This window comes from Pelodiscus sinensis, chromosome 11 (genome assembly GCF_049634645.1).
Source record: "Pelodiscus sinensis isolate JC-2024 chromosome 11, ASM4963464v1, whole genome shotgun sequence".
In the NCBI taxonomy this organism is placed as follows: domain Eukaryota; kingdom Metazoa; phylum Chordata; order Testudines; family Trionychidae; genus Pelodiscus; species Pelodiscus sinensis.
The window spans coordinates 39,378-64,744 of NC_134721.1; the positions used below are offsets into that span (position 1 = coordinate 39,378).

Below are 25,367 nucleotides of genomic sequence, written 5' to 3' on the forward strand. Positions count from 1 at the left end.
TGCCATTGAACGGTGTCTTTATTTGGGGGCGAGTGCAAGAGGGGGCATTCAAAAGAGGCATGTCCTGGGGTGATTCTCACCCCCCTGCACAGTCACACGCTTTCAGGTCACGTTTCCCTGGACCCTTTGTCTTTCCAAGCTCTGCAGGTCTGAAGGAATTCACTCCTGGGAGCATGTCCAGGTCCTCCTTGACGTTCCATGGTGGGTTGGCTCTTCCCTTCTGTGTAATATCTGCCCGTGGAGACGAAAGCCGTGTGCCGGTAGAACCTCCAGCCCAGCCAGAGATATGGATTTGCCATTGCGCCAGATCAGATTATTGGTCCATGCAGACCAGTGTCCAAACCAAGGGGCTTTGGGAAGCTGCCAAGTAGCCCGAGGGTCTGGCTGGGCAGCTGGCTGGATTGCAGATGGAGAAGTTACATAGCTTCAGGAGTTGCCAGGCATCCTGTGTTTTTTTTTTTTTTTTTAAATCAGCTGCAGCTGTTGCCTCGCTGCTGGGTGTGGGCAGCACGATGTTTCTGGTGGCTGAGAGCAGATCTGCTGGGCTTGCAGTTGATGCTCACTCGAGCCAGGCTTGAGGCTGAGCTCCCAGCTTCTTGGATGTGAGGTGATACTTCTTGGATCTGCCTTCCCCTCCTCAGCACCTGAGTCTTGGATTCCATTTGCCACCTCCCAGTTGGTGCTAGCAAGTGGGGTCCAAGCACAGACTGCCCCTCGATCAGGACTGGCCCTGACGCTATCGGCCTGTGCAGGTGTGTCTGGGGAGGACTCGGGACCTAGCATGCCATACTGGAGCTTGGTGGAGGCTCCTTCCATCCGACACATGCAGCTGTGCCTGAGAGTGAGGGAGTTGCTCCAGGGGAAGGCAGGACTTGGTAAGAAATGGCTGGGTAGCTGCTGCAGGAAGTCGTGCACCTGCTGCGCAGGGGTTTCCATGCTCCCTCTGTTCCTTACCGACATCAGCCTGCACAGTGGCGGTGTTAGCTTAGCTCCCACGGGGTGGCAGTGTCTGGCTGATGCTCTAGTCTGAGTAGGGCAGGAAAAGAAAAGGGGGCGGGGGAGTACAAAGCTGCCCTCTCCCCTGAAGTGCAGCGATTGGGAGTCTCGGCAGCACGTGGGGGGCTGCTGGCAGGCGCTAGAACCCCTTTGCTGTGTTGCAGTGCTGAGTGTCAGGGATGTGCGCATGGGCTCGGTGGCAGTGGCTCACATGGAGCGTCTCTAGATGGTGTGGGGTAAGCAGCTGGGTTTGAGGGGGCATTCTGTCTTCTGCACAGAACACAAGTAACCCTGAGAAATAAACGTGCAGGCCGAACACTCCTCCAGTCATTGTGTCCTAGAATGCCCCATGACACTCAACCCAGCCTGCCCAGAGGTCGGAGAGCGCCCCTTGACTCTTAACGAAACCTGAGCGTGCTCTGGACCCGGAGGCTGATCGGGCGCTCTTTCCTTCGCTGAGTGGGCGGAACGGCTCGACAGCGTCACAGCCTGTTTCTTGTGGAGTATGAACTGGCCAGGGCTGGAAGCAATCGTGGCAGACAGATGAGCCCAGTTGTGGGCTAGGAGGGGCTGGCAGGATAGGGTGGAGCGGAGGCACACGGCAGTGCCAGGCGTGTTAGAGTTGAGTAATGTATTCATTGCTGTTCACGTCCTACTGGAAAGAGCAAACGAATCAAAATGGAACAGTCAAGTAATTCTTCGGGCTCTCCACTCAGCATGGAGCAGGCGCAGGAGGCAACATTAAACCTCTGAATCTACTGGGTTTGCCCTAACAGACTGAGGATTTTTCATCCCTGTCCTAGCATTTGTGACTTCTCCTATTTATGGAAGCTGAAGATGTACAAGTACTTCAGTACTTGGGTATCAAAACGTCTGATACCAGTTTCATTTCTTATTGAGGGGAGTATTCTGCATATTGTGGTTTACAGATGTCACAATTTATTTCTGGTCTGCATAGCTCTCTGAAACCAGTGTAGAACGTCTGCAACGTTTCTGGGGTGAACCCGAACCCGCCGAGAACGAAGTGATCGCTTTCTTTCTAGAAAGGTCACCCCAAGGCCTTGTTGCTCAATCTGTCAAGTTCTTTCCAGGAGGCCTGAACAACTCTTGCCCTTAGGGTCTTACCCAGCCATTGGCAAATCTGCTCCTGGCTAAATTAGAGACACGGGCGCTCAGCATGGCCTTCTGGGTCCTGTTTTCCACTCCTGGCCTGAGCTTCGGTGGTTGGACATTCCACCTACCACCAAGCACCTTGCTGTACATCCAGTCAGGGATTCACTTCCTCCCTTTGCTGTGTGCACGCCACTGGCACATGGTTAGCCTTGTCTGGCCTCTGCTGGGTTATTTAATTGGTTTTAATTGTTCTGTGTCCATCTTGTCTCCATAGAAGGTGTAGCATGATTGAACATGGTTTTGTGAAGCTTCTTGTGTTCTGACTTCTGACCTCCTGTATTGTCCTAAGTCTCATGGAACTACTAGCCCTGCTCTCCTACAGGGACCGGTCTGTTACCCAGACTGTGCGCTGTGCATTACGTCCTTTCCAGTTTTGTTTGGAGTGACCAAAGTAGTGGAGGACCACCTGTGGCAAACCTTCCCCCGGCCTCACTGCAGCGGGAGGGCAGAGGAGAATTGAAGTGTCTTAATAGTTCATTTTAGAACATTGGATTCCTAGACTCTCCTGTCTCCAGGAGGAGACAGTCTTCTGTCTGCCTGCAGCGGTTCCCAGCGCACGTTGCCTTGGCTTGATTCATTGTGTATGCTTAACACCCATCTTAGGATCCAGAACCTGAAACGGCAGCGTCCTTCCCCTTCCCCTCCCCCCGATGGCTCTGATCTAGGAGAGAACGAGTCCGTCTGCCCTGCTCAACTTGGAAGGGAACAAAAGCTGCATCCATCATTCCAACTCTTCCCTGTGGCTGCACGAGAGGTGACGGAGCCCTTGCTGCGGGTAGGGGATGGAGAGATTGCCTGCCAACCTTCTAGCTGCCCTGTCTGGGGGATTGCCTGAGGCCTGGTGTGATGGCTGATAGGTCTCTGCACGCTAGGTGTAACTGAACTTGCATCCATCTCCTAATGAAATGGTTCGTCTTAACGTTCTGATGTTCCACCCTGACACTGCTACAGCCTCTGAGCTGGGGCGTCTCCCAGCCACGCACCCCAAGGGCCGGGCTCCAACAGCAGCCTGGTGAGCTGGCTTGTTTTCTCCCCCGGCTATTTTAAGGAGTGCACCTTGCCTTGTCACTTCAGCCTGCCCTGTTTGATTGGCACCCAAGCTGCTGCTGGCAACATACAGCTGGGCCCCTTCCTCCTGTGAGCAACATTTCAGACCCTCTTCCAGGAAGGAATGAACCTCCTGGGGGAGGGGTTAAGCTGCCAAGAGAAACGTGGCACTCTGCCTGCCCTATGCCTGCTTCCATCTCTGCTTGCTACTGAGTTAATCAGGAGGGTTGGGGTGGTGGTAAACTGGGGCTTGGCCAAAAGAGGAGATGGGGCCGTCTGTCAGGCTGGTCTGAGTTGTGCCCAGACCCTCCCTTGCCATTATGGGCCACCCACATGCCAGAAATGTCTTGTCCCGCCACCCACGCTGAATCCTAGTTTGAACAGCATATGGCATTGGCATCCCGCAAAGTGACCTTCCAAACTCTCCAGTAGCTTTGGCCCTGTGAGTTACTCACTGCAAGTGAAGTCACTTTTTTTTCAATTTAACTTTACTCTTACAGTCTCTGATCTCTGTAACCCCCTTGGAAATGAAATGTCTTTTCCTGCAGCCTTTGTAGTCTGTTTGACAACCATTAAACCTTGCCTTGTGTTTCTAATGGAACAGATGCTAACTTGCCTGTTTGTTTACTACTTTGTGCTTTAGTATTACTGCTGTGGCAAGTGTGACTGGGCCATGCATTGGAATAGGGAAACTACCACTGTCGTCCTTACTGCAAAGACTTGCAAATCAGGCAAGAATCCCCACTTCTGCTCCTCTTACAGTAGGTAGTTTGCTGTTGCTGGAATGTCACTTTACACGAGAGGTTTCTTTTATACCTGATTGCTTAGAGCAGCTGCAACGACTGTCTTGGTGTCACTTCTGTAAGCCACTTTTGCTATGTCAATCAGGACATCAAGTCCACTAAATGGATCGATAGCACCATACAGAGCTCCTTAAATATGTAGGCTAAATACCATCCAAACAAGAAAATCCTAAATTGACAGCAACCAGCTTGTGGCTGTATGTATTCTGCAGCCTTAGCTGGAAATGGCCAAGAAACTATCAAATGTAATTAGACTAGGAGCACTTACCATCTATGTGTTGTAAGAGTCTATCAGCAGCAGCTTTCATAGGCACAACCCACAACTGGCTACACAAACCCAAAGAGCATATTTCTAGTTACCACCCTGCAACAAAAAACCAAGTAGAATTCCGTGGCTGAAGAACAGTTCACTTTTTCCTGAATTCAGTGATGGCAATCTGAGTGCTACGTGCAGCTAGCATGGTTTGGGGACATGGGGAATTGCTGAAAGAAAACTGTAGTGATCAAACAGCCTTAAGCTTCCTTGGGGCTACTTCCCAGAACAGTCACCACAGCATCCTACTGCCCATCAGTATCAGTCTGAACACAATTGCTCCGAAACCAAATCTCTCCCCTATGCTGGGCTAGGGGCTGGGCGTACCCTGCTGCCAGAACTGCAGCGTCCTGTCCGCTTATCTAAATAATCCTGGCCAGCCCTAAGGAGCGTGGTGGGGTAGCCCCAGAACTAGGAGTGTCCTAACAAGCGAGTGTTACTATGTTACTTTTTTTCTTGAAAGTCAGTGCCCCAGAGAGCTGAGTTGGTTTGAATACTGAGTATTTTTCAGAGACAATGCGAAGTGAAACAGCGGCCTGCCTCAGTTGTGTTAAGTGCCCCCATCCTTTGCAGGCTCTCCAATAGGATTATGCAGCTCTGCAATCTTAACTCCTCACCACGAGCCCTGTTCACTGCCTGTGGCTACTCTAAGGCTGCAGCCTCCTCCAGTGAGCGCCCGCTCGAGGAAGGGGTAAGACGGAATAGTCTCCAGTGAGGGGTTAAGTCAGGATGTGGGGTTACTGTCCCTGGCGTGAGCGAGCAGCGCTAGGAGCCTCTTGGGCTGGCCAGGGCTGCCAGCGGCAGTGAGTTCCGCACCTCCACCCCGTGCTCCCCGCCTACGGGACCAGACGCTGGGAAGAGGCAGCGGCGGGCCCCCCGGGCTGCCCCACGTGCAATCGGCCGCCCCGCCCGAACTGCGTGAGGCCGGAGAAGCTCCCCGGAATGCTGCTGGCCTAGGGTCCCGCTGTGCGCATGGGGGCCGGTCTGTGCCCGGTGCCAGCTCCTGCGGGGGGGCAGGTCTGTGCACTGCTCCGTTCCTCCCCCCCGTGGGCCTGCTCTGTTCCTCCCCTCCCCCCCCCCGCGGGCCTGCTCCGTTTCTCCTCTCCCCTCCCCCCCCGCGGGCCTGCTCCGTTCCTCTCCCCTCCCCTCCCCCCCCCGCGGGCCTGCTCTGTTCCTCCCCCCTCCCTTCCCCCCCCCGCGGGCCTGCTCCGTTCCTCCCCTCCCCCCCCCCGCGGGCCTGCTCCGTTCCTCCCCTCTCCCCTCTCCTCCCCCCCCCCCGCGGGCCTGCTCCGTTTCTCCTCTCCCCTCCCCCCCCCGCGGGCCTGCTCCGTTCCTCTCCCCTCCCCTCCCCCCCGCGGGCCTGCTCTGTTCCTCCCCCCTCCCCTCCCCCCCCCGCGGGCCTGCTCCGTTCCTCCCCCCTCCCCTCCCCTCCCCCCCCCGCGGGCCTGCTCCGTTCCTCCCCCCTCCCCTCCCCCCCCCGCGGGCCTGCTCCGTTCCTCCCCTCTCCTCCCCCCCCCCCCCGCGGGCCTGCTCTGTTCCTCCCCTCTCCTCCCCCCCCCCCCGCGGGCCTGCTCTGTTCCTCCCCTCTCCTCCCCCCCCCCGCGGGCCTGCTCTGTTCCTCCCCTCTCCTCCCCCCCCCCCCGCGGGCCTGCTCTGTTCCTCCCCTCTCCCCCCCCTCCCCGCGGCTGGCACGGCCCCGCCCCCTTGGCGGCCCGTGTCCGCGCTCGGCCCCCGTAGCGGGCGGGGGGGGGGGCGGGGCCGGGAGCACGCGGCGCGCGGTCGCAGCGGAGGCGCCATGGCCGATTATCTCATCAGCGGCGGCACCGGCTACGTGCCCGACGACGGGCTCACGGCGCAGCAGCTGCTGCACTGCGGGGACGGGCTCACCTACAAGTGCGGCGGGGGGGCGGGGGGGAGTTGGGCGGCTGGAGACGGGAGGGGCAGGGGGGAGTGGGGGGGCGGCTGGAGACGGGAGGGGCAGGGGGGAGTGGGGGGGCGGCTGGAGACGGGAGGGGCAGGGGGGAGTGGGGGGGCGGCTGGAGACGGGAGGGGCAGGGGGAGTGGGGGGGCGGCTGGAGACGGGAGGGGCAGGGGGGAGTGGGGGGGCGGCTGGAGACGGGAGGGGCAGGGGGGAGTGGGGGGGCGGCTGGAGACGGGAGGGGCAGGGGGAGTGGGGGGGCGGCTGGAGACGGGAGGGGCAGGGGGGAGTGGGGGGGGCTGGAGACGGGAGGGGCAGGGGGGAGTGGGGGGGCGGCTGGAGACGGGAGGGGCGGGGGGGTGTGGGGGCGGCTGGAGACGGGAGGGGCAGGGGGGAGTGGGGGGGCGGCTGGAGACGGGAGGGGCAGGGGGAGTGGGGGGGCGGCTGGAGACGGGAGGGGCGGGGGGAGTGGGGGGGCGGCTGGAGACGGGAGGGGCAGGGGGGAGTGGGGGGGCGGCTGGAGACGGGAGGGGCAGGGGGAGTGGGGGGGCGGCTGGAGACGGGAGGGGCAGGGGGAGTGGGGGGGCGGCTGGAGACGGGAGGGGCAGGGGGGAGTGGGGGGGGCGGCTGGAGACGGGAGGGGCAGGGGGGAGTGGGGGGGCGGCTGGAGACGGGAGGGGCAGGGGGAGTGGGGGGGCGGCTGGAGACGGGAGGGGCAGGGGGGTGTGGGGGGCGGGCTGGAGACGGGGAGTTGGGGTCCGCCCTATCTGGAGGTGGATTGGGGGAGAGCGGGCGGGGGACGGGAGGCCCGGAAGGGAGGTTGGGGGGCGGGCCGGCGGGCAAGGGGTCCTGGGGGGGAGATTAGGGGGCGGGCTGGGGACAGGGAGGAGGTGGGGGGGGGCTGAGCTGGGGGACTCGTGGGGCGCCGGGGCTGGCCAGGCTCTGCAGGCTGGGCCTGGGGCGGAGGGGGTTGCTGTGACTAGCCTGCCCCCGCCACTGGATGGTTGCTGCTCTGGGGCCCATTTGTCATGTTCTCTCTGCCCCTCCTGCAGCGACTTTCTCATTCTTCCCGGCTACATCGACTTCACCGCAGACCAGGTGGTGAGTGGGGGCTGCTCCACTGGCTGGGCCAGCTCCTTGCTCGCAGGCTGCTCTGTCTGCCGCGGGGCCAGACACAGAATCGCAGGGCACTGGGCCTGGCGTCGCCTGGCGTCCAGTCCCCACCCTCACGGCAGGGCCAGGCCCACGGCGCGATTGGGGCTGTGGTGCAGTTTGGGTTGATACGTGTTTTAGTCGTTAAGTCCCTGGACTGTCATTGTCACGGGGTGGAATTGGGTCAATGTAGCTTGTATTAATATCAGCAGAACTGACTCAAATGGGGCCAGTGGTTGTGCCGTCTTGCCTTAATCTTTGTATTCATGCCCGCCAGTGTGAAAGAAGCAATTTGCATATATTTGCATGTATATGCAACCGCACTTAAGTCTCGGTCCTCGGCATGTGCTGAGTGTATCATTGTGGCCCCCCCAGGGCTTCCAAAGTTGAGTAGCCCTGATCTAGAGCATCCCTGGCAGGTGTCTGTCCAGCCTGCTCTTAAAGATCTCCAGTGATGGAGATTCCACAACCCCCGGCAATTTATCCCAGTATTTGACCACCTGACAGGCAGGAAGTTTTCCCTAATGTCCAACCTGAGCCCACTGTTTCTTGTTCCTCCCTCAGAGGCCAAGGAGAACAGTTTGTCTCCCTCTTCATGGTGCCCTGTTAGATACGTTGCAGGGGGAGAGAGCGATCTTTCTGTTCGTTAGCTCCTGCCTGGCCTGGGAGCTAAATTCCTGCCCACGTTGCTAGAAGATCCTGGGAACTAAGAAAAGCGCTTTGCTGGAAAGCAGCGGGGTGTGGGCAAATAGCAGAAATCCGTGCTGGTTTCCTGGGGTTGGCAGGCCTGGGTAGAGCTGCTTTGGGGTGAGCTTGCATGTTACCGCAACCAACCTCTTCTTTTTAGGACCTGACTTCAGCTTTGACCAAAAAGATAACCTTGAAGACGCCCTTGGTCTCCTCTCCCATGGACACAGTGACGGAGGCCAGCATGGCCATTGCAATGGCGGTGAGGCCACGGGTCAGCCCCGTCGAAGGGGGGATGTGGCTGCCGTCAGCCGAACCTGTCGATGCGGGTTCCCAAGACCCATGACGCCGTCTGCGTTAACCCCTTGCATGGGCGTCGGTATTACCACTTGCTGGTTTTCAGAACCGCTGCAGCTGGCCTTGCGTCTAATCTCTCTGAGTTAGCAACGAGCTCTCCTACCAGCATAGCCTCTCGCCTGCCGGAGGCTTCTGAATTCTCAGGCCAAACAGACAGTTTGTAACATGCAGCAACACCTGATGTTAAATCAGCTTAAAACGGGCGTGTGGGTCAGGCTGGTGTCTCGTACGCAGCCAAGGCTCTGGGGAGGGGGAAATTGTATCTTTGGGTAAGAAATTCCTGGAACAGACTCTGTCCTCCGCGTACACAATCCCCACCAGCGGTGCAGTCTGTTTTCTCTACCTGCTTGTTGGATTCACTAAATACATTTAAGGGCCTCTCTTGTTGCTGCCTCTGTGTTCACAGCTCACAGGTGGGATTGGATTCATCCATCATAACTGCACACCGGAATTCCAGGCCAATGAAGTACGGAAAGTTAAGGTAAAGACTGGCCGAAGCTGGAATCGGGGAGCTGCACCGACCACGTCCAAAGGCCTCTGGCTCCGGCTTGAGAGACCATGAGCGAGGCTTCAGCAGAGGAGGGTGGCAGGCATTGTAGTCTCCTAGAGCAGTGGTGCTGGTCCCTTCCGGCGTGCAGGACCTCGCAGCTGGGGGTGTTAAATCTCGGTTCCTTGAATAGTCGAGTAACCTCATGGATTCTTACGGTTACTCGACGAGTCCCCAGCGGCGGGGCCTGCAGCCCGTGTGCTCCAGCCCCACTCCCACGGAGCCCCCCCGCCGCTGCACACTGCTGCCTCTGATAGAGCGCAGGGTGCCAGATGGAGCTGGTATGTGAGGGGCAGGTCCCTTCGTGGACCAACTGCCTGTCGCCTCTTAAATGCTGAGCCGCAGCGGGGCAGGTCCCGGACCCGGCGCAGGCCAGGGCTGAGATAGCAGGATGGCCAGCAGCCTAGTGCTGGGGGAAGTGTGTGGTCTGTAGCATTAACCTATAAGCTTTGCTTATCAGTTCATCGATGCCTGTTACATCCCTACTCGCAACCGCTGCTCGCGGAGTGTGGGGGCTCTCGGCCGGGATGCTGGCGTGAGAACCCCGCCTGCTGTCAGTGCCCCATAGAGGGGCAGAAAGGGGTGTGACTTGTCCAGTGCTGCATCCTTGCTACTGTGCCCCAGGGATCGTCCTGCCGGTGTGGGGCAGCGACAGGCCTCCCCGGCGCTCTGCCCGTCGGCCGACAGCCGGCGCCATGTGGTTTGCTCTAAATGTGCTTTGTTTCAGAAATACGAGCAGGGGTTCATCACCGACCCCGTGGTGCTGAGCCCCAAGGACAGCGTGCGAGACGTGTTGGAAGCCAAGGCCCGCCACGGATTCTGCGGCATCCCGATCACAGACACCGGCAAGATGGGGAGTAAGCTGGTGGGGATCATCTCCTCCCGAGACATTGACTTCCTGAAGGAGGAGGAGCAGGACTCGCCCCTCAGCGAGGTTTGTGGGGCGGCCCGCACTCTCCGGGGGGGAGTTGGGCAGGAAGTGCTGTGCACGCGGCGCAGTGTGTGAGCGGGGGCCGGGGCCTGGCTCTGTCGGACTCCAGGCTGAACCTGCTCTTTCTGGTGCGTCGTTGACTCGGAAGGGGCACGAGTGGAAAGAATTCCCCTGTGGCCAGAGCCGTAGTGCCCTTCTGTGGGGCAGGGACTGGGGCCGTTACAGTGCGTGTCATTCGGTTCACTTGCGTGGTTCCCCGTCTCCTCGCAGGGGCTCCTGGGGGCAGCGTGGAGCCGTTTGGGTAGCCAGTAGGCTCAGGCGTCTGTTCCCTGCTTCGAGGGCTACGGTCTGACACCCCAGTACAAGCCAGACCCACTGATTGGCTCGTGCCGTTTGGCTCCTGGCTCTGGCTCTGCCGGGGACTTGGGTAGCGCAGCTAGTGGCCCAGTGGCCGCACTTGCCCAGGTCTCCTTACACACTGCCCTTCTCCCGGAGCCCTCGTCTCCCTGCTGCTCCCTCCCGTCAGCTGGGCACTCACGTCGTTGTCCTAGGGCTGAGCTGGCTGCGGATGCCAGCAGGGGGGAGCTGTCAGCACCTCTCGGCCAGCTCTGCCTTCCTGACGAGGTCAGCATGAGCTAAAGATAGAGCCCCCTTGGCACGGCACGCCTGCCCCAGCGCCGTTCCAGTCTCCTCTGGCTCGCCACAGAGGCGTTTCGGGACCGGCCTCAGAGGGCCAGCTAGCGCCCTGCTGGTCTCTGGCCGCTCCCCCCAGTGGGGTGGAACTGGAGGCCTTTTTCCTGTTGCTCTTCTTTGAAACGCTGCCTCCTGTCTGTGCAACAAGGCAAGAGTTGGTTTCCCGGGTCTTTGGCCTGGTTCTCGTTCCACTTGTGATCCAGCTGTCACGTCGCTCGCTGCTCTGCTGGCTCGCCCCTTGGTGCAAGCCAGCCCCTCGCTCCTGGGCTGAGCTGTTTCTCTGCTGAACTCGGGGTGCTGAGCCCTGTACAGATGCACACTGGGCTGGCTTGGCAGCGTGAATTAGAGGAGACTCTTCTCCCACCCTTGCCCTTCTGCAGCGGCAGACGCTCCCGAGCAGAGTCCCCATAATGTGCCGGGGGGGGCGCTTAATGCATTGTGGGACATGGTGCTGGGCTGGCCGCAGTCTGAGGTGGAAGGGGCGGGGCAGGGGACTAGTCTCCCCCGAGCTGTCAGGGCCAGAGACTTGGAATTAAAAGCCCAGGAAAGGGCTCCCGGCTTGTGGCTACCGCATTGCCCAGGGTTGCTGCGGCTATTTAAAGGGCTTGCGGCCCCAGCCCTTGCTGGGTTAGCGCCGTGACCGGAGCCATTTCGGTAGGATCCTGCGCCTGGAAATTCGGTGGCCCGGGCAGCGGGATATAAACAGAAAGCGGCCAGGCTCCGTGCGCGGGTCAGACCCGGCCCGGCCCCGAGGAAGGGAGCGCTGTGTGAAAGCCGGCCCAGGCGCCGTGCGAGGGTCAGACCCGGCCCCGAGGAAGGGAGCGCTGTGTGAAAGCCGGCCCAGGCTCTGTGCGCGGCTCAGACCCGGCCCCGAGGAAGGGAGCGCTGTGTGAAAGCCGGCCCAGGCTCTGTGCGCGGGTCAGACCCGGCCCCGAGGAAGGGAGCGCTGTGTGAAAGCCGGCCCAGGCTCTGTGCGCGGCTCAGACCCGGCCCCGAGGAAGGGAGCGCTGTGCGAAAGCCGGCCCAGGCGCCATGCGCGGCTCAGACCCGGTCCCGAGGAAGGGAGCGCTGTGTGAAAGCCGGCCCAGGCTCTGTGCGCGGCTCAGACCCGGCCCCGAGGAAGGGAGCGCTGTGCGAAAGCCGGCCCAGGCGCCGTGCGCGGCTCAGACCCGGTCCCGAGGAAGGGAGCGCTGTGCGAAAGCCGGCCCAGGCGCCGTGTGCGGGTCAGACCCAAGGAAGGGAGCGCTGTGCGAAAGCCGGCCCAGGCGCCGTGCGCGGCTCAGACCCGGCCCCGAGGAAGGGAGCGCTGTGCGAAAGCCGGCCCAGGCGCCGTGTGCGAGTCAGACCCGGCCCGGCCCCGAGGAAGGGAGCGCTGTGCGAAAGCCGGCCCAGGCGCCGTGCGCGGGTCAGACCCGGCCCCGAGGAAGGGAGCGCTGTGCGAAAGCCGGCCCAGGCTCCGTGTGCGGGTCAGACCCGGCCCCGAGGAAGGGAGCGCTGTGCGAAAGCCGGCCCAGGCGCCGTGCGCGGGTCAGACCCGGCCCGGCCCCGAGGAAGGGAGCGCTGTGCGAAAGCCGGCCCAGGCTCCGTGTGCGAGTCAGACCCAGCCCGGCCCCGAGGAAGGGAGCGCTGTGCGAAAGCCGGCCCAGGCTCCGTGTGCGGGTCAGACCCGGCCCCGAGGAAGGGAGCGCTGTGCGAAAGCCGGCCCAGGCTCCGTGTGCGGGTCAGACCCGGCCCGGCCCCGAGGAAGGGAGCGCTGTGCGAAAGCCGGCCCAGGCGCCGTGCGCGGGTCAGACCCGGCCCCGAGGAAGGGAGCGCTGTGCGAAAGCCGGCCCAGGCTCCGTGTGCGGGTCAGACCCGGCCCGGCCCCGAGGAAGGGAGCGCTGTGCGAAAGCCGGCCCAGGCTCTGTGCGCGGGTCAGACCCGGCCCGGCCCCGAGGAAGGGAGCGCTGTGTGAAAGCCGGCCCAGGCGCCGTGCGCGAGTCAGACCCGGCCCGGCCCCGAGGAAGGGAGCGCTGTGCGAAAGCCGGCCCAGGCTCCGTGTGCGAGTCAGACCCAGCCCGGCCCCGAGGAAGGGAGCGCTGGGCTGTGCTGGAGCTAGGTCCCTGGCCTGGCAGGAGTTCTTGGACAGTGGCTGGAAGAGGAGTCTGCTGCTGAAATCCCAATGGGAGGGTGTCCGTCGGGCAGGCCTCTCTGGCCCCCCTGCAGTAGGGGAAGACAGCTCTGTGCTGCGCCCCAGGTGGCTTGGGGTGGCCTGTGCATGTCTGGGGGCAGGCCCTGCAGGGTCCCCCATGCGTTCCCTGGGTGGAGGGTAGTGGGACCCGGTGGCCACTGGCTTGGGTTCCCGCCGTGGGTCCTGTGGGCCGGCACTCGCTCACCTGGGACTCTCGCTCTTCGCTCAGATTATGACCAGGCGGGAGGATCTGGTCGTGGCCCCTGCAGGGGTAACGTTAAAGGAAGCAAATGAAATTCTGCAGAGGAGCAAAAAAGGTAACGGGCATAGCTGTGCGGGGGCGGGGAAGGTTGGGGTGTGAGCCCCGGGCGTGTGGGTGCCTGTAAGTGCGCACTCCACACCCTACGCTGGGTTCTTAACACCAGTGGTTTTCCCTGCACTAAGACTGATGCCAGGCGTCCCCTGGGGTGCCTTGCAGCTCTCCCACGGGGGGGAGGGTAGTTTGGACAGGCATGTCCTGGAGCCCCGAATGAGCGTGAGGACCGGAGTCAGACTGTCACCTCCCTCTGGAGAGCTCCGGGATTCCTGCCGGCCAGCGTGCCGGGAAGCTGCAGATGCCAAGCGCACGCTTGGCTGCAGCCGTGGATCCTGTCTGCAGTTCCGAGCGTTGGCGGCTTGGGTCTGTGCAGGGTTTTGTGGCAGAGGCGGCTCTGCAGGATGCTCAGGATCGTACCCGCCGAGGCCGGCTTGTCGTTCTGGCAGCAGGGCGAGGACCTGGCGCGCAGCGTGAGCGGGTCCTTTCGCTGCCCGGCTGCCGGGGCTCTGCAGCGACTTTCTCTTCGCTGCCAGGCAAGCTGCCGATTGTCAACGCGCAGGATGAGCTGGTGGCTATAATCGCCCGCACGGATCTGAAGAAGAACCGGGATTACCCGCTGGCATCCAAAGACGCTAAGAAGCAGCTGCTCTGCGGCGCGGCGATCGGGACCCACGAGGACGACAAGTACCGTCTGGACCTTCTGGTGCAGTCGGGGGTGGACGTCGTCGTCTTGGTGAGCGCCAGGCCTGGCTTGGGCTCGGCTCGCCCCGAGACGTTCGGTTGGCATGGCTCTTAGAGCGGAGCTTCGGCATGGGCTGGCCCGGGGCCAGGAGCAGACCCCGCTCCGAATGCCCAGGCAGGGGCGCCGCGCGCTGCCCTGCGCTCAGGCTCGGGGGTAAGTGCCCTGGTCTCAGCTGACCTTGGACTGACGTCGGGCGTGCTGGGCTCCTGCTGTGAAATCAGCCTGGCTTGGCCACAGCTCCTGGTACCATGGGTTAGTCTGAGCGCCCCCCTCCCCTCTTTGAATGGGTTAACGTGGGGCAGTGGGGGGCGGTACTGCAGCCTCTCCTGCAGTAACCTTGTGCTGCTCTTGCCTCTTTGGGGCGGGGCCACCGCTCCGCCCCCACCACTTCCGATTTCAGTAGCCGCCATCCCCTGGCCAGCGACAGCTGATGCCACTGCTCTGTGCTGAGCTCTCTAGCCCCGGGGTGCTCGCTGCCAGGCCTGGGCGACGCTTCCCTCTGGCTCCGCACAGCTGGGGAGTCCACCCGCCAGCGTGGCACCTCGGCCCGCTGAACCCCGGGGCGGGGCAGTTGGGCTGAAGGGAGAACGCTGCGCCGCACTCCTGGGGGGCCCCGCTTGTGTGGGAGGTGAGCGCCCCCTGGCGGCGGCAGGGTGGGCAGCCCGGGCGAGAGCCGTAGGGTGGGCGCGGCTCGCATGTTGTACGTGGGGCCGAGGCTGCTGTGAAGACGCCCCGGGAGTCCCCCGAACAGCCGACAGCTCCTCACGCCTAGGCCGGGAAAGGGGGCCCGTCGCTAGTCCAGTAATTCTCTGCCGGGTGCGGCTCCTCTCCCACCCGCCCCGCCGGGCCCCGCGTTCGAGGGCCTGCTCTGTGTCTCGTGGCGGCCCGGCGGTGGGAGTCAGACCCTTGGGCGCTAGCCGGGCTGACCCGCTGTGTGTTCTCCTCTAGGATTCCTCGCAGGGCAATTCCATTTTCCAGATCAACATGATCAAGTACGTCAAGGAGAAGCACCCGGCTCTGCAGGTCATTGGTGGCAACGGTAATGCGGGCGCTCGGCTGGCTGCGCTTCCGTTGCGGGGCGAGCGCGGTGGCGTGGGCGCACCCTGCGGGGCTGGGGCCTGGCGGGGAACGGCCTGTCCGTGTGCAGGCCCCGCCCGCACCGACCCTCCCCTCCCTGCGCTCTGAGTGTCCGGAGCCTGGCTCCGAGGCCCTGCCCAGTGGGAAAGACATGGGAACATCCACGAACCGGCTCCCTCCCTCACCTTGTTACCCGCTGTGTCGACGCCCGGCCGGCCCGGAGACTCCTGCGCACGAGGGACACGGCTCGGCCTCCAGCCCTTGGAGGGACGTTAAAGGGCCCTTGTTTCGGCAAGTGTGTACCGCTGCTATGGTCACGGATCCGCCCGCGGCGTGGGGCGGGGTTAGGGTAACCGGGAGGGGTCCCGGAACAGCTGTGGCTCAGCAGCCAGCTCCCCCCCCCCCGGCAGGGTCCCTCGGGCGGTGCCGACAGGTGCTCTCACAGGAGGGAAGCGCTCGCTGGCGGGATTGCGCGCAGACACCGGCGGCCTGCTTCCCCAAGGGCTCTTCGTGGGCCCCGCGGGGGGCTGTGCCTGTGCAGGGAGCCCCTTTCCTGCCAGCCAGCTGCGGGAGGAAGCCGTGGCAGGGCGCGCAGGCGGGGGAGGGAGACGCCGTGCTCAGCCACCTTTCCCTTTGCTTAGTGGTGACGGCCGCCCAGGCGAAGAATCTGATTGACGCCGGGGTGGACGCTCTGCGGGTCGGCATGGGCAGCGGCTCCATCTGCATCACGCAGGAAGGTAAAGAGTGTGAGGCTGGGCCGGAGCTGCGTGGGGCCAGCACGCCTGGGATGGGTCTGTACGGCCAGGGGGCAGGGCGTTAGCTGGGCAGGCTTGTCCCCCCTGCCAGGGCCTTTCCAGGAGCAGCGCCTGCTTGTTGGGTAGAAGGGCCGGGCCCTTGGGGTCCCGGAGAGGCCTGTCCCCGGGAGAGCTGGTGTGCTCAGTGGTGCCCCCCGTAGGTGCGACTCCCTGGCCAGGTGACCCCCTCTCTGCCCGCGAAGGCCAGGCTGGGGGCTGTTTGCCCAGCATGGCCCTGGGCGTGCGGTCTGGAGCGGAGCTGCTGCAGGGGCAGGTGGGCGCTGTTCCCGGGCCCCGCTCGCTAGCCTGGGCCGCTGGACATGCCCTGGAGCGAAGGCTGGCAGTGCGGTTCCAAGACTTCAAGGAAACAAGCGGGCAGAGGCACCGGCCCCTCTTGGGCTTCCTCGCCTGGAACAGGGCAGTGCCCAGCGGAAGTAGCCCCGGCCATCCGCATGCAGGCGCCGGGGAACGGTGGCACCGCCCTGAACCTCGGATCTGGTCTTGCTCGGCCTGCTAAGGGAGCCCCCGCTGCTTGGCTGGGGAGACGAGTGTCTGTGGTGTGAGGATTTGGTACTGAAAAGCCGCCCTTACCTACGCGCTCCCCTGCTGCGCCAGCCCCTCTGGGAGGGGCCAGGCCCTGGGCCTGCACGAGGCTTCCTGCTCTTCTCTCCTCTTGGCTCGCTCGGCCAGGGCCACCGCATGGTTTCTGGAGCTCTGGCAGCATGGCCGTGGGGGCTCTGTCCAGCCCTTGTTCGCCTCGGGCTGCTGGTGCTCAGCACCGGTTGGGTTACTCGGGCTCCTCCTCAGCCCAGGCCTGGCAGCGCCCCCGGGCAGCGCCGCGCCCCCGGCTCGGCCTGGCAGCGCCCCCGGGCAGCGCCGCGCCCCCGGCTCGGCCTGGCAGCGCCCCCGGGCAGCGCCGCGCCCCCGGCTCGGCCTGGCAGCGCCCCCGGGCAGCGCCGCGCCCCCGGCTCGGCCTGGCAGCGCCCCCGGGCAGCGCCGCGCCCCCGGCTCGGCCTGGCAGCGCCCCCGGGCAGCGCCGCGCCCCCGGCTCGGCCTGGCAGCGCCCCCGGGCAGCGCCGCGCCCCCGGCTCGGCCTGGCAGCGCCCCCGGGCAGCGCCGCGCCCCCGGCTCGGCCTGGCAGCGTCCCCGCTCGGCCCCTGGCTCTGCCACCTTTCTAAACTGTCTGTTTGTTTTTGTTCAGCTGCTCCACAGGTCCCTCCAGAGCTAAAGTCCCACAGCCCCAAGTGCCCGTCTTCTGTCATGGGCACCTATAGTAAGTCACTTGCCCTGGTCTCAACCTCAGGCTGGCTTGAAGCAGGACCCTGATTGGCTGCACTTGGCCCCTCCGCTTGTTTGACATTGAGTTGTGGATGCACTTGGGGTTCTGTGGCTTTGGACACTGGTAGTGGCCCAACAGCGGGGCTCTGCCGTGGCTTCTGAAGCAGGGCTCTGCCTCGTCCACACTGAGCCCAGCTGGAGGGCGTGCCTGGAAGTCAGGGCTGGGGACGGCCTCCAGCGGGAAGGCACAGCAGGTGCTTAGGCCTGGGATCTGCTCTTCTGGGCACTGGGACAGGTTTCAGAGTCGCTCCATCTCGCCCGGGAGCGCGAGTTCAGCGGGGACTCCCCCAGCCCAGGCTGGCCCCTTGTCCCTCCCAGGGGCTGGCCGGCCCTCAACTTGCCAATGCTCCAGGGTCAAGCAGGGGACCAGATTGATCTTGGCTTTTGTCCCTTCTGCGCTCCGAAGGGGAAGGAGTCTGGTGCGGACCCTGGGCTGTACCCACTAGCATGACAGGCCTTTCCGGGGGCAGCCCCTTGCCGGCCTTGCTCCGATTACAGGGGAAGGGTGTCGTGTGAACCCTGCTTCAGAAGCCTGGGGCAGCCGGATGCGGTCACGCCAGGGTCCCCTGTGCAGAGGGGACTTCCAGAGGGCTGGCCTCTAGCCAGACAAGCAGTCGCGCACTGCTCTGAGGCAGGGGCCAGTTGCCCAGAGGAGATGGCGCCCGTGCGGCAGTACCGAGCGAGACCATTTCTCGCGCTAGCAGCAGGCCCGTCTTCGTGGCTGCCTGCAATTCCCGTGCTGAGCACTAGGAGCAGAGGGAGAAAGACGTGTGTGGTGGTGCCAAGTGACCGTGCACAGACCCTCGCTCCTGGCAAAGCTCCGTCTCTGAGTGGCTGCTCCCCGGTGCCAGCCTCTCCCCCTGCAGCAAACGTGGCCTCGCCCCGAATTACTAATCGTGCATGTTCGTGATCACCGCTTGGAGGCTGGGCCTCCAGGTGGTGGGCGAAGGGTTTGCTGCACTTTGCATGCACCTGGCTGGGGCGCGTAGCAGATGCGGCTCCCTGGGGGCGTTCCTTTGTGCAGTGGAAAGCCTGCGAAATCAGGCCGTGGACGGCTGGACTGGAAAGAGCCCCTGCTGTGCCGGGGAGCTGGGGTTTCCGGCACCACTGTGGGCAGCGGCTCCTCAAAGAGAAGCATTGTCCTGCGCTCGGCTGCCTCTTCCTGCCGAGAGGCTGCGCTGGGGACTCACTGGGTGGGGCTGCCCGGACTCCAGGCGGTGAAGGACGGACCGGCTGCTCTCCGGGTTTCACCAGGTCTCGGCTCGTCCTGTAACCACTGCCAGGCCGGCACGGCACGGCCCTGGCCCCGGGGCCGGTCTGCTTGGTTCCGCAGGCCTGTGGCCATGGGCACCGCTGCAGCGCCTGGTGCTTGACCACTCGCCCTCTCTCTCCCTGCCTCTAGTCTTGGCCTGCGGCAGGCCCCAGGCCACGGCCGTGTACAAAGTGTCTGAATACGCCCGGCGGTTTGGGGTCCCGGTGATCGCCGACGGAGGGATCCAGACTGTGGGGCACATCGCCAAGGCCCTGGCACTCGGTGCCTCCACAGGTGAGGGGCAGGGGGTCTCCTTTCGGGGTGACTTGCTCTGGCCCTTGGAATTTCAGCCCGAGCAAGCTCTTCCCTGACTGCACGCTCAGGCAGTGCACGGGGAGCCGAGATCCATGGGAGAGGGTGCTTGGGGGCAGGGACTTTTTGCTGTTTGCTGGAGGCACAAAGGCCAACTGCAAACCCAGCAAGTGTCAGGGCTCAGCCGAACCCTTCTCCCTAAGCTTGTCTGCTCCTGCCGTTCCTCCCCCCACACCCTGCTACTGGGGAAGAGGCTCAGGCAGCCTCCCCCTGGGCCTCCCAGCGCTCAGCTCTTGCCAACCTTGCTGCCTGCAGTGATGATGGGCTCGCTCCTGGCGGCAACCACGGAAGCCCCCGGTGAGTACTTCTTCTCGGACGGCATCCGGCTGAAGAAGTACCGGGGCATGGGCTCGCTGGATGCCATGGACAAGAACCTGGGCAGCCAGACCCGCTACTTCAGGTAGGAGACCCGGCGCCCGCCACGCACTAGCCTGCCAGGCTGCGGGTCGCTTCATGGGCCCTCGCTTCTAATCCTCCGCAGTGAGACAGACAAGATCAAAGTGGCCCAGGGGGTCTCAGGCGCGGTGCAAGACAAAGGTTCAATCCACAAGTTCATCCCCTACCTGATCGCTGGGATCCAGCACTCCTGCCAGGACATCGGTGCCAAGAGCCTGACCCAAGTCAGGTAAGGGACTGCCCGTGTGTGCGTGTGCCAAAGCTTTGGTCTGCCCTGGCCGTGCCCTGATAGGCTTCCCTTGCAGAGCCATGATGTACTCCGGGGAGCTGAAGTTTGAAAAGAGGACGACATCCGCCCAGGTGGAAGGCGGAGTGCATGGCCTCCACACGTGAGTCCCTCGCCGGGCGGGTGGCAGGGATGAGGGGCTGGGACAACGCACAGCAGCTAAAGTCCCAGTCCTGCGGAGCTGAGCCAACGTTCCTGTCTGTCTAGGTACGAGAAGCGACTCTTCTGAGGGAAGGCCTGGCTGCGTGCCGGGCGCCGGAACTGCTCCTTTCACAGAAGTGCCACTGTCCTGCGTGCACCTGCTGCAGCCCCGCTGCTCCGCCCGCGCGCTGGCCCCTTTTACAATAAAGGAAAAGGTGGGGCTCCTTTTCTGGGCCCCACCACACTGTGGCCCTGCTTCTCGTGGATCCCTGGCTCCCAGAACTCGCTCTAGTGTGCGGCTGGGCGCGGTGTGCTGCGCGCTTCCCAAGGGCGCAGGGATGGCTTTGGTCAGGTTCGCTGGTCGAAGGGGTGGAGCTACTGCTCTAGACTGCGCTGCCTGAGTGACCCTTCCCATCCCTGGCCCAGCAGAATAAGCCAGGGGGCTGCCCTCTCTAAGGGACTGAGCCCCTGCTGGGGGAGACAGCCTGCCCGTGGCTGTTTTTCCTCTGCCTGAATTCACACGAGAAGCCACGTGCGGCAGCTGTGCACGGCCGGGGCCACGTTTATTCGGAGTATTTTCTCCTTCCTAGTAACAGTTCATGTTCCCTGTGCAGGGTGCGGCCAGCTCGGGGGGATGAGGGCAGCTGCGGCCATGCGGTGCTCGCCTCTCAGGAAGTTGAATGTTGCACAGGCATTAGGCTGAAAGAGAAGGCAAAGTCCCTGGTTGCCCATTGAAACAGAAGCCACCAGAGCCCCAGGCCCCGCCTTCCTGGAAGGAGGGTACAGGACAAGGCTGTTTCCACCCAGCACTAGCCCAGGGTCTATTTGCAGGGGCAGAGAGCCACACGCGGCAAGGCCCTGGTGTGCCACACCTGGGCAGAGCCAAACCCTCAGCACTGGGCCAGGCCCACCCCCAGCCACAGCGGAGGAAAGGGCCAGGGCAGAGTCCGGGGGAGGACTGGGGCATTTCGAGGGGCCCACTGCACTAGAAGGGCGCCTTGGCCACCTCCACTGGGCCTGGCAGCCCTGAGGGGTCCCCGTACCGTGTCCTGCACCTCCACTGCGATCCCACACTCCCGCATGGACTTCAGGACAGCGGGGTCCAGGCGCTGCACCTTGTCACCCACACCCAGCACCAGGATTTCTAGCAGCAAGAGACAAGTCCAAGTGAGCGAACCCCCCCCTACATTTTCACCCCACAGCACAAGCAGCCTCGTGCACAAGTCCCTGAGTGCCCCCGGCTCTCGCCTCGGGGCCATGTGGAGGGGAGGGGAAGTTCTGCTTCGGCTCAGCCAAGGACAGGCAGCACAGAACCTGCGCCCAGCTCGCTTGGGGGCCTGGCACACCAACCAGTGACTGCCCAGCAGGCAGAGTTCAACGCAAGACCAGCCAGGCTGGGTCTGATCACAGGTCCATCTCGCCAGCCGCCTCGTGAACAAAACAATCATCCCTGCTCCATCGCACATGGGCTACGAGCCATTGCTGGGCCTAACCACCAGGAAGGTTCTAGTGCTCTTTTGAACCCTGTGACAGTCCTGCTCTTCACATCCTCTGGCGAGGAGTTCCACAGGCCAACTCCCTGCTGTTGGTTTTAAAGCTGCTATGGATTGTTGGCATGGTGTGACCCCTAGGTCTTATGTTCTGGGAACAAGTAATTTTTCCTTATTCCCTTTCTCAGCTGGAAAGTCCGTGTTTTATTCATCTCCCCTCATGGCAGCGGCTCCAACCCCCCAATCGCTTGCTCTGTGGGGAGCAGCCGTAAGGCCCAGTGCCCGGCTCCCACCTACCTAGTCTGGGCTCCAGCAGCCGGAACAGCACCAGGCTGTCCTGCGTGATGTCCTGGTAGCAGCCAACCTGCAAGACAGGAAGGGCCAGCAGAGACCCCTTGCGCCTGGGCTGCACCCCTGCCCACTGGCCAGGAGTGTGGGGCAGCGGTCACACCTCGGAGACATGTGTGAGGGCTGGGCTGGGCCTGGCCAAGCCCTGGACGCAACAGGGGCAGGCCGCTTGAGGGGGCATGCCCAGGGGCCCGTCTTGGGGACGGGTGGGTCTGGCTGGGGGGGGGGGCGAGGAAGCGCAGTGTGAGGGGGAGGTGCAAAAGGCTGGGGGTGGTGGTGCAGGGAGCGTGGTGCGCGGGGGTTCCCAGGGGAGGCGGGCTGCGGGTGGGTTCCCGGAAGGGGGGGTGAGGGGAGCGTGGCGTGCGCGGGGTCCCCGGGGGGGGTGCGGGGGGTCCCCAGGGGAAGCGTGGCTCGCAGGAGGTCCCGGGGGGGCGAGGGGGGGGTCCCCGGGGGGTGTGGCACGCGGGGGATTCCAGGGGGGAGCATGACTTGCGGGGGTTCCCAGGGGAGGCGGGCTGCGGGTGGGTTCCCGGAAGGGGGGGCGAGGGGAGCGTGGCGTGCGCGGGGTCCCCGGGAGGGGTGGCCCGGGGGGGGGGGGTGCGGGGGGTCCCCAGGGGAAGCGTGGCTCGCAGGAGGTCCCGGGGGGGCGAGGGGGGGACCCCGGGGGGTGTGGCACGCGGGGGATTCCAGGGGGGAGCATGACTTGCGGGGGTTCCCGGGGGGGGCGAGAGGGCGTGGCATGTGGGGGTCGCGGGGGGGAGAGGGGAGCGTGGCGCACGGGGAGTCCCGGGGGGGGGGTGGCGCAGAGGATTCCAGGGGGGAGTGTGGTTCGAGGGGGCGTGGCGTGCGGGGGTCCCCGGGGGGCGTGGTGCGCAGGGGCTTCCAGGGGGGGTTCCCGGCTCGCGGGGGTTCCCGGGGGGGGCATGGGGGCGTGGCGTGCGCGGGGTCCCCGGGGGGGCGGGGCGAGGGGGGTCCCCAGGGGGCGTGGCGCGCGGGGGTCCCCAGGGGGGAGGGGGCGTGGCGCGCGGGGGTCCCCGGGGGGGCGGGGCGAGGGGGGTCCCCAGGGGGCGTGGCGCGCGGGGGTCCCCGGGGGGGCGGGGCGGGGACTCACGTTCCACTGGAGCAGGGCGCGCGGCAGCAGCGCGCAGGGCCCGAGCAGCCGGGCCCCCCCCACGCGGAAGCCGCGCGCGCTGTAGCTCTCCACGAGGGCGGCGCCCGGCTCGTCCCGCTGCAGCAGCGTCAGGCGGCTCCGCTCGTAGCGCTCGTCGTCCGCGGGGCTCAGCCGGTGCGCGCGGCGGGGCGGCCTGCGGGGGGGGCGCGTGAGAGGGGGGGCGAGGGGGGACCCGGAGCGGGGGGGGCCGAAGGGGCGGGGCGAGGGGGGACTCACCGCGGCGTGGCGAGGGGGGGAAAAAGGGGGCCGAAGGGGCGGGGGGGCCGAAGGGGGCGGGGCGGAGGAGAGGGGGGCCGAGGGGGCGGGGCGGAGGAGAGGGGGGCCGAGGGGGCGGGGCGAGGGGGGGGGGCCGAGGGGGGCGGGGCGGAGGAGAGGGGGGCCGAGGGGGCGAGGGAGAGGGGGGGCCGAAGGGGGCGGGGCGAGGGGGGAAAAGGGGGGGCCGAAGGGGCGGGGCGGGGGGACTCACCCGGGCGCGGCGGGGCGGGGGGGGAGCAGCGCCCGCCGAGGGGCCGAGCGGCCCAGTGTCCTGCCCGCGGCCGGCAGCATGGCGGGAGCGCGCACGAACAGACCCCGCCCCCCGCCCGAAGATCGACAGGCCCAGGCCCCGCCCCCGCGCCGGGGAGGGGGCGGGGCCTTCGTGTCGGGAGACCGCAGCTCAGAGCGCCCCGCCCCGCCCACCCCGGACCCCCCCTGCCTGGGCCAGGTCCTGCCAAGCGCCCCCCAACCCCCCCATAGCCCCACTGCTCTGTGCCTGCCCCATAGCCCCACCGCCCTGTGCCTGCCCCATAGCCCCACTGCCCTGTGCCAGCCTGCCCCATAGCCCCACTGCCCTGTGCCAGCCTGCCCCATAGCCCCACTGCCCTGTGCCAGGCTGCCCCATAGCCCCACTGCTCTGTGCCAGCCTGCCCCATAGCCCCACTGCCCTGTGCCAGCCTGCCCCATAGCCCCACTGCTCTGTGCCAGCCTGCCCCATAGCCCCACTGCCCTGTGCCAGCCTGCCCCATAGCCCCACCGCCCTGTGCCTGCCCCATAGCCCCACTGCTCTGTGCCAGCCTGCCCCATAGCCCCACTGCCCTGTGCCAGCCTGCCCCATAGCCCCACTGCCCTGTGCCTGCCCCATAGCCCCACTGCCCTGTGCCAGCCTGCCCCATAGCCCCACTGCCCTGTGCCTGCCCCATAGCCCCACTGCTCTGTGCCAGCCTGCCCCATAGCCCCACCGCCCTGTGCCTGCCCCATAGCCCCACTGCTCTGTGCCAGCCTGCCCCATAGCCCCACTGCTCTGTGCCAGCCTGCCCCATAGCCCCACTGCCCTGTGCCTGCCCCATAGCCCCACTGCCCTGTGCCAGCCTGCCCCATAGCCCCACTGCCCTGTGCCTGCCCCATAGCCCCACTGCTCTGTGCCAGCCTGCCCCATAGCCCCACTGCTCTGTGCCAGCCTGCCCCATAGCCCCACTGCCCTGTGCCAGCCTGCCCCATAGCCCCACTGCCCTGTGCCTGCCCCATAGCCCCACTGCCCTGTGCCAGCCTGCCCCATAGCCCCACTGCCCTGTGCCAGCCTGCCCCATAGCCCCACTGCCCTGTGCCAGCCTGCCCCATAGCCCCACTGCTCTGTGCCAGCCTGCCCCATAGCCCCACTGCCCTAAGCCAGCCTGCCCCATAGCCCCACTGCCCTGTGCCAGCCTGCCCCATAGCCCCACTGCCCTGTGCCAGCCCCATAGCCCCACTGCCCTGTGCCAGCCTGCCCCATAGCCCCACTGCTCTGTGCCAGCCTGCCCCATAGCCCCACTGCCCTAAGCCAGCCTGCCCCATAGCCCCACTGCTCTGTGCCAGCCTGCCCCATAGCCCCACTGCCCTAAGCCAGCCTGCCCCATAGCCCCACTGCCCTGTGCCAGCCTGCCCCATAGCCCCACCGCCCTGTGCCTGCCCCATAGCCCCACTGCCCTAAGCCAGCCTGCCCCATAGCCCCACCGCCCTGTGCCAGCCTGCCCCATAGCCCCACCGCCCTGTGCCAGCCTGCCCCATAGCCCCACCGCCCTGTGCCTGCCCCATAGCCCCACTGCCCTAAGCCAGCCTGCCCCATAGCCCCACTGCCCTGTGCCAGCCTGCCCCATAGCCCCACTGCCCTGTGCCAGCCAGCCCCATAGCCCCACTGCCCTAAGCCAGCCTGCCCCATAGCCCCACTGCCCTGTGCCAGCCAGCCCCATAGCCCCATTGCCCTAAGCCAGCCTGCCCCATCGCCCCACCGCCCTGTGCCTGCCCCATAGCCCCACTGCCCTAAGCCAGCCTGCCCCATAGCCCCACTGCCCTGTGCCAGCCTGCCCCACAGCCCCACCGCCCTGTACCAACCTGCCCCATAGCCCCACTGCCCTGTGCCAGCCTGCCCCATAGTCCCACTGCTCTGTGCCAGGCTGCCACACAGCCCCACTGCCCTGTGCCAGCTTGCCCCATAGCCCCACTGCTCTGCCAGCCTGCCCCATAGTCTCACTGCACTGTGCCAGCCTGCCCCATAGCCCCACTGCTCTGTGCCAGCCTGCCCCATAGCCCCACTGCCCTTTGCCAGCCTGCCCCATAGCCCCACTGCCCTGTGCCAGCCAGCCCCATAGCCCCATTGCCCTAAGCCAGCCTGCCCCATCGCCCCACCGCCCTGTGCCTGCCCCATAGCCCCACTGCCCTAAGCCAGCCTGCCCCATAGCCCCACTGCCCTGTGCCAGCCTGCCCCACAGCCCCACCGCCCTGTACCAACCTGCCCCATAGCCCCACTGCCCTGTGCCAGCTTGCCCCATAGCCCCACTGCTCTGCCAGCCTGCCCCATAGTCTCACTGCTCTGTGCCAGCCTGCTCCATAGCCCCACTGCTCT

At 65.0% G+C, this 25,367-nt stretch overlaps 2 protein-coding genes across 3 annotated transcripts; one reads left to right on the forward strand and one right to left on the reverse strand.

Annotated features, from left to right (window-relative positions):
* Positions 1-6,064: 6,064 nt before the first annotated feature.
* On the forward strand, positions 6,065-19,750 carry IMPDH2 (inosine monophosphate dehydrogenase 2). 2 transcript variants are annotated; one of them, XM_075938392.1, is made up of 15 exons: positions 6,065-6,225; positions 7,303-7,351; positions 8,250-8,351; positions 8,853-8,927; positions 9,721-9,927; positions 13,017-13,104; positions 13,637-13,836; positions 14,794-14,884; positions 15,564-15,659; positions 16,918-16,989; positions 18,457-18,600; positions 18,934-19,078; positions 19,160-19,303; positions 19,380-19,463; positions 19,568-19,750. In XM_075938392.1, exons 1-15 carry the CDS (start codon positions 6,128-6,130, stop codon positions 19,587-19,589), a joined length of 1,617 nt encoding a protein of 538 aa, XP_075794507.1. In that variant the 5' UTR covers positions 6,065-6,127; the 3' UTR covers positions 19,590-19,750. The 2 variants fall into 2 exon arrangements, with proteins under 2 accessions (XP_075794507.1, XP_075794508.1); XM_075938393.1 differs by lacking the exon at positions 16,918-16,989.
* Positions 19,751-20,040: 290 nt separating this feature from the next.
* NDUFAF3 (NADH:ubiquinone oxidoreductase complex assembly factor 3) lies at positions 20,041-23,130 on the reverse strand. Its single transcript, XM_075938394.1, has 5 exons — positions 22,977-23,130; positions 22,451-22,643; positions 21,289-21,355; positions 20,545-20,645; positions 20,041-20,200 (listed from the first exon to the last, which is right to left on the reverse strand). The coding sequence occupies exons 1-5, from the start codon at positions 23,054-23,056 to the stop codon at positions 20,099-20,101; spliced, it is 543 nt and encodes a 180-aa protein (XP_075794509.1). The 5' UTR covers positions 23,057-23,130; the 3' UTR covers positions 20,041-20,098.
* Positions 23,131-25,367: the final 2,237 nt, after the last annotated feature.

Excerpts from the sequence above, each read along its gene's own strand:
- NDUFAF3 (XM_075938394.1), bottom strand. The coding sequence starts at position 23,056 with ATGCTGCCGGCCGCGGGCAGGACACTGGGCCGCTCGGCCCCTCGGCGG. Across the intron at positions 21,356-22,450 it reads GCGCCCTGCTCCAGTGGAAC|GTTGGCTGCTACCAGGACAT; the intron begins GTGAGTCCCCGC and ends CCTGTCTTGCAG. Across the intron at positions 20,646-21,288 it reads GCTGCTGGAGCCCAGACTAG|AAATCCTGGTGCTGGGTGTG; the intron begins GTAGGTGGGAGC and ends TCTTGCTGCTAG.
- IMPDH2 (XM_075938392.1), top strand. The coding sequence starts at position 6,128 with ATGGCCGATTATCTCATCAGCGGCGGCACCGGCTACGTGCCCGACGAC. Across the intron at positions 8,352-8,852 it reads GCATGGCCATTGCAATGGCG|CTCACAGGTGGGATTGGATT; the intron begins GTGAGGCCACGG and ends CTGTGTTCACAG. Across the intron at positions 13,105-13,636 it reads TCTGCAGAGGAGCAAAAAAG|GCAAGCTGCCGATTGTCAAC; the intron begins GTAACGGGCATA and ends CTTCGCTGCCAG.